Consider the following 6,017-nt stretch of genomic DNA (forward strand, 5'->3'; position numbering starts at 1 on the left):
GGGGATTCTGCAGCAGTTAACTCGGTTAAGGCGGAGTGTTAATGAGGTCACAGTTCAGTCGTGTATCCCAGTTAATTTCTGTCTTTTATCTGGCCAGATCCTTCCTCCTCACTCTAAGCAGCTGTCTCACATGTGTAAGCCCTTAGTCAGAGAGAGTGGGGCCAGACAAGAGAGTGGGGTTGGAAAGAGTAAATCTGTTCCCCAAGGTCATATGCCCATCCAAGAGAGGCTCCATTTTATCATCTTTGAACTGGAAGGAGGTACCGTATCTTGGATGGTTGGGGTGGGGGTGCTGAGGGAAAAAGAAGAAATGTTAGGAGAGAAAAAGAAATTAGATCATTCCACCAGTTTGGGGCTTTATACTCCTGTATATATAAGGATTAAAACACCTTCCTTACAGAATGTTAAATGTAAGCCAGAGTTCAAGGGAGGGCTCCTGCTCCTTGAAATTCAGATAAAATGGGCTCAAACTTTAAATCAATCTATATCCAGTGGAAGGCCCCAAATTAATGCCAATCTCAAGGAGTGGGGGGGATTTGGAGGATTTATATCTGTTTCCAGGCCCCTGTTTTGGGCAAGATGTCTCTCTTCCACACCAATTAGATCCAAAAGGCAACACTGTCTTTATTTTATCCCTGCCCCCGCTTCCCCCCAACACTACTCAGACAAGGCTTCCCTGAATGTGGAGAGCTTGACTGAGGATTCTGAAGGAAAGCAGAGGAGGGGCTTGCACTGTAATAGCATAAACATCTTTAAATGTAACAGCAGGCACCAGCATTCTTAAAATGTCCTTCCTCTACTACAACGTGGGAGAATTTTAATGGCTCTTGTACCCACCTAGATCCAGCTCTAATTGCTGATTTCTCTCTCCTCTCTCCATTTTTTTTCTTTTCTTGTCCCCACTTTTATTAAGAGCATTTCCTGCCCTCCCCCGCCCCATTATGATGGAAAGCAGTGGGTTCCTGGCCATGGGGTCTCAACCTTCATCAAGTGCACACTTTTCCAGACAAAGATATTTCCAGTAAAAAGTAAGTCTGGTTCTTCCCCAACTTTTTTGTATAAATGTTAAAGGAGAAAACTATGTAAAGTCTTAGCCCAGAACTTGGAACGTTCATTCCTTTTCTCAAAGATGTAAAACATAGCACTAGGCACTACGGAGTCTACAAAGATGAACAGAACTTACAGAACTAATTATATAAACAAGGCAGAATATGATAAAGGCTCTAAGAGAGTTCAGATCAACAGATATCTACTTTTGACACGTCCACAAAGTCGCCTTTGTGTTTATGTATCCAGTCAGTGATCCCAGAGTAGCCAAACAGTTTGCCTGGTGACCTCACGTCACCGGGCCACGTCTACATCTCAAACACACATTCCATGCCCTTTCTCGCCAGAGGTGTGAAACTACATCTCCCGACAGGCCACGTTGTCCCCTTGCTTCCTCCCTCTCCCAGTGCCGAGCCATGGCAACGGCGTGACGTGGGGATACTGGGAGCTGCCGGAGCAGCGGTCGCAGCTTCAGTTCTAGCTCACCCCACCGCCCGGTAGGGAGCAGGGCAAGAGGAGCCGTAGCCCCTCGCCACCCCTGCGCGCCCGGGCTCTGAACCGGCCTGTCGGTCGCTTCCTGCCACCCTTCCTCTAGAGTGAGGAGGGCGCAGCGGGTGGCAGAGCCGTGAGGGCCAGGGAGGGTCACGCGCATGGCCTCGGCGGGCGCGCGGCGGCTCCCGGCCGGGACCCGCGCAGCGGCCCAGCGCTGCTGCGGCCTCCGGCTCCACCGGGGCGTGCGCCCGGCCCCGCCCCTGGGCCCTTCGCGACCGACGCGACCAATGAGGTGAGAGGGAGGCGCGGGAGGCCGCGCGGAAGGAAAGGGGGTCGCTTAAGACCCTAAAATTCTGCGGCAGAGGGTTGCAACCCTGGGGTCTAATGTAGAGCTTTGGAAAACACACTTTTAAGTTGTTCGCGAGGGGAAGTCCCCGGGGTGGGTGGCCAACCACTTCTTGCCCCTCGCGGACGCCCTGGCAGCAACGGGCTTGGCGAGGCCCCGGGGACGGTGATGCTTCCTAGCTTTCAGCAGTAGCATAGCCCCCACTCAAAGACAACTGGCGGTTCGCATGCACCCCGCTTTCTCCCGTTTCCTCCCCCGGCACTGTCCTCGGCTGCCCTCGACCTTTCGCACTCGTGACTGCCTGGCCAGGGAGTCTGGCGGGCTGCAGCAGGTGGTAGGGGAAAAGCTTGCCTGGACGACCTTCCTCTGGGATGCGCCCCAATTCCCCTTCACCTGGGAATGGTTGAACACAAAGAATTGTGACGTTGTCTCTCCTTTCCTTTTGACCTTAGATTTCTGATTTCCTGCAGCCTCCTCTTGCCCCGGGCTGCCCAAGTCTTGTCGGCTGAGGCTGGCTTACCTCCTAGCCGTTCCTTCATGGGCTTTGCTGCCCCCTTCACCAACAAGAGAAAGGCTTACTCTGAGCGTAGGATCATGGGGTGAGCATCCTCCCCTGGCCAGCATCCCTCCACATTCCCTTCCCCTCATGTCCTGGTTAGAATGTAAGGGTAGCAATAGTGGGCAAGATTCATCCCTCTCCCGGCTATATTACTGATCCTTTATACTGCCCTGCCAGTCTTCCAACGTTAAATTCCCTCTTCTTGGTTGCATGCATGTGCAAAGTGAAACTTGCCTAGAGTTGGACAGTATAGTACCATAAGACAACAGGGTTATTATTTCTTTGCTGACCTGACTCTGTTATGTATTCTGAGTACAGTATAAAATAGCTAACACTTTTTGAGCACTTGCTGCTGCTAGCAGGTAGGCCACTTAAGTGTTTTACATAGATTTTCTTATTTGATCCTCTCAACAAACCTATGTATCAGGTACTATTATTACCTCCGATTTGCAGGTGAGAAAATGGAGGCACAGGTAATGTACGTAGGACTACACTGTTAGAAAGCTGTAGAGTTGGGATATGAGTCCTAGTATGATTGACAACCTCTGTTCTTCCTAGATGATCCCTCTTGAGATCAAAATAGATAGTAAATGCAAAAGCGTTCTGTAAACTGCAAAACGTAAGGTAACATTAACATCATGAAAATTTGCACATTTGTTTTTTGGAAGTCATTCAGTCTGGCTTGTGATACCTAGTTTCTGAAGGTGCATGGTATAATGGACGAAAGTACTAGGGGGAGGGCACCCAGGGCAAGGAGCCTGAACCATGGGGCAGTTCTTTGGCTTCTCCGATTCTTCCCCCCAGGTACTCTATGCAGGAGATGTTCGAGGTGGTGTCCAATGTCCAGGAGTACCGCGAGTTTGTGCCCTGGTGTAAGAAGTCGTTGGTGGTATCCAGCCGCAAAGGTCACCTGAAGGCCCAGTTGGAGGTTGGCTTTCCACCTATCATGGAACGCTATACCTCTGCTGTTTCCATGGTCAAACCTCACATGGTCAAGGTGAGGCCTGTCCGGAGGGGATGATCAGGAAGTTTTTTCTGTGTTCCCTAATTTTTACGTTTAAGGTCTATTTTGGCCTTCCTTGTAATGATTTTATCTCCACATGTCTAATACTTCCCTAATATTACAAGGAAAATGGCTTTCAGTTCCTTCCCGTAGCCTTTTATGTATAGTAGACTTCTATATCTATTTCGTTCCATTGTGTGATGTTTAAATACCTGACTGTCCTATTCTAGGCTGTTTGCACTGATGGCAAGCTCTTCAATCACTTAGAGACCATTTGGCGATTCAGCCCTGGTATTCCTGCCTATCCCCGAACTTGCACTGTGGACTTTTCGGTGAGTCAGAAGGCTGTGTGGCACAGGGCTACAACTGGGTGTGAGGCCAGAGCTGAAGTACTGTGATGGTTATTCTGTATGTATAGCTAGCACTTAGCATTTCCCAAGTCAGTGACAATCCCAGGTCTGAGTTTTTTTTAAATCAAACTTGGTACTGGGCTTTTGAGGGGATCTAAGGAATTGGAGGGGCAGGGGAAGACACTGAATAGTATCCCTGCATTTGGCCAGGGACTATCCAACATGGTCTTGAAGAGTTTCTGACTGTCTCTTACCCATTCCCAGATTTCCTTTGAATTTCGTTCTCTGCTGCACTCCCAGCTGGCCACCATGTTTTTTGACGAGGTTGTTAAACAGAATGTCGCTGCCTTCGAACGTCGGGCAGCCACCAAGTTTGGTCCAGAAACAGTCATCCCCCGTGAACTGATGTTCCATGAGGTGCACCAGACTTGAGGCAAAGGATTGTGCCTTAGCTTCTCCTCTACTCTCCCTCCCCACCTAATTCTCTTATTTATTTGGCTCCTGCTCCAATCTGCGAGAAGAGTCTGTGTTCATATTTTCTCCCTCTCAATTCTCCAGAAATTGGGCTCTAAGCTGGCTGGAAATGCTGGGGGAAAGTAAAGGCAGTGGGGTATGGAAAGGAAACATGCTTAGGAACTGGGCGGGCTCATCTTGAGATCCCCATATGCCTGATGCCTACAGCCTCTCACATTGAATTATAATTAAAACTGTGTGGTTATCTGAGCCCTGTCAAGGTGCCTTAGTGTCTGACCAGGGGAAGAGGACAAGTTTTCTCAAGGAATGAATAAATTGAGCTTTTTCCTGATAGAGGTATTGATGGTAACTTTTGCTTGCCTGAAATGCCAGAGATGTTGGAGATCTGGCCATAGCTTGAAACCCATGACCATGACTTAGTACTTCCATGCTAGTGGAGCTTGGGGCGAGGAGAATAAAAACACTGAACAGAGTTGTACTCTTGGGTTGTACCTTATTCTTCCACTTGGCTTGAGTTTTTATAAAATTTCAATAAATTTTGACAGTGTGAATTTCGCTTTTTTATATTATTTCTTGGGGGAATAATATATATAGCAGAGTAGAAGAAAGTCATGGCTGCCTTCCTAGGGGAGTGAAGGTACAAGGAAGCCTCTTGGACATAGTGTCCCTGCTAACTATAGTAGTACATTCTACAAGCCAGGACCTAGTACCCTCTCCCTTGCCTATTAATAGACTTTTTCAGAAGGTCAGTTGCAGCTGGAGTCTCAGGACAGAATAACTGGTCTCCAACCTCCCATATAACTGATGCCCTCAGGACCACCTCTTATTTTAGGGGCCTCCTTAAAGGAAGAATAACAGGCATTCCATGAAGTACCGGAGTCCTCTAGTGGCTCACATGTTCAGCTGGCAGTCCTACCCGTTTGTCCTTGGTATAGTTTGTTCCTTTTACCCAGTGGGCTGGACCAGTTTCCTTGGATTGGTCACATAAGCAGTTGTGAGATCTCAGCTGTAATCCCTGAGTGTTCTATCTTACAACAAAATTAGGAAGGATGGGGACTAAGGGTCAAGGGCTTCTAACCTTGAGGAACGACAGAAATCCCTTTAGATATCTCACAGGGAGCCTGTCTTCATATTAGGGAAAAGGAATGCTAAACCTGCCTAAAGATAAAGGGATGCACATGACAAGTTATAACCCACTTAAGTCCAGGATCTCGCCAGCTGGATTTTTTTTTTTATTGGGGAAGGGGAACAGTACACACAGGCAGTGTGTACTTCTAGGACTTTTTTCCAAGTCAAGTTGTCCTTTCAATCTTAGTTGTGAAGGGTGCCGTTTAGCTTCAAGTTGTTGTCCTTTCAGTCTTAATTGTGGAGGGCGCAGCTCAGCTCCAGGTCCAGTTGCCGTTGCTAGTTGCAGAGGGCATAGCCCACCATTCCTTGCAGGAGTCAAACCGGCAACATTTGTGGTTGAGAGGACGCGCTCCAACCGAGCCATTCAGGAGCTCAGCGGCAGCTCAGCTCAAGGTGCTGTGTTCAATCTTAGTTGCAGGGAGCGGAGCCCACCATCCCTTGTGGGACTCCACGAGTTGAACTGACAACCTTGTGGTTGGAAGCCCACTGACTGGGATGTGGGAATCGAACCAGCAGCCTTCAGAGTTAGGAGCACGGAGCTCCAACCACCTGAGCCAGTGGGCCGGCCCCCAACTTTTTTTTTTTTTTTTAATTGGGGAACAGTGTTTTCCCAGGACC

At 48.7% G+C, this 6,017-nt stretch overlaps 1 protein-coding gene across 3 annotated transcripts; it reads left to right on the plus strand.

Moving 5' to 3' along the window:
• The first annotated feature begins 1,485 nt into the window (after positions 1-1,485).
• COQ10A (coenzyme Q10A) lies at positions 1,486-4,822 on the plus strand. Of its 3 annotated transcripts, none has more exons than XM_033118683.1 (5): positions 1,486-1,831; positions 2,356-2,484; positions 3,249-3,441; positions 3,678-3,779; positions 4,062-4,229. In XM_033118683.1, exons 1-5 carry the CDS (start codon positions 1,698-1,700, stop codon positions 4,227-4,229), a joined length of 726 nt encoding a protein of 241 aa, XP_032974574.1. In that variant the 5' UTR covers positions 1,486-1,697. The 3 variants fall into 3 exon arrangements, with proteins under 3 accessions (XP_032974574.1, XP_032974575.1, XP_032974572.1); XM_033118681.1 differs by having other exon boundaries at positions 1,698-1,831; positions 2,338-2,484; positions 4,062-4,822; XM_033118684.1 differs by lacking the exon at positions 2,356-2,484 and having other exon boundaries at positions 1,489-1,831.
• The last annotated feature ends 1,195 nt before the right edge of the window (positions 4,823-6,017 follow it).

The sequence above is a fragment of the Rhinolophus ferrumequinum genome, chromosome 10 (genome assembly GCF_004115265.2).
Source record: "Rhinolophus ferrumequinum isolate MPI-CBG mRhiFer1 chromosome 10, mRhiFer1_v1.p, whole genome shotgun sequence".
Taxonomy (NCBI): domain Eukaryota; kingdom Metazoa; phylum Chordata; class Mammalia; order Chiroptera; family Rhinolophidae; genus Rhinolophus; species Rhinolophus ferrumequinum.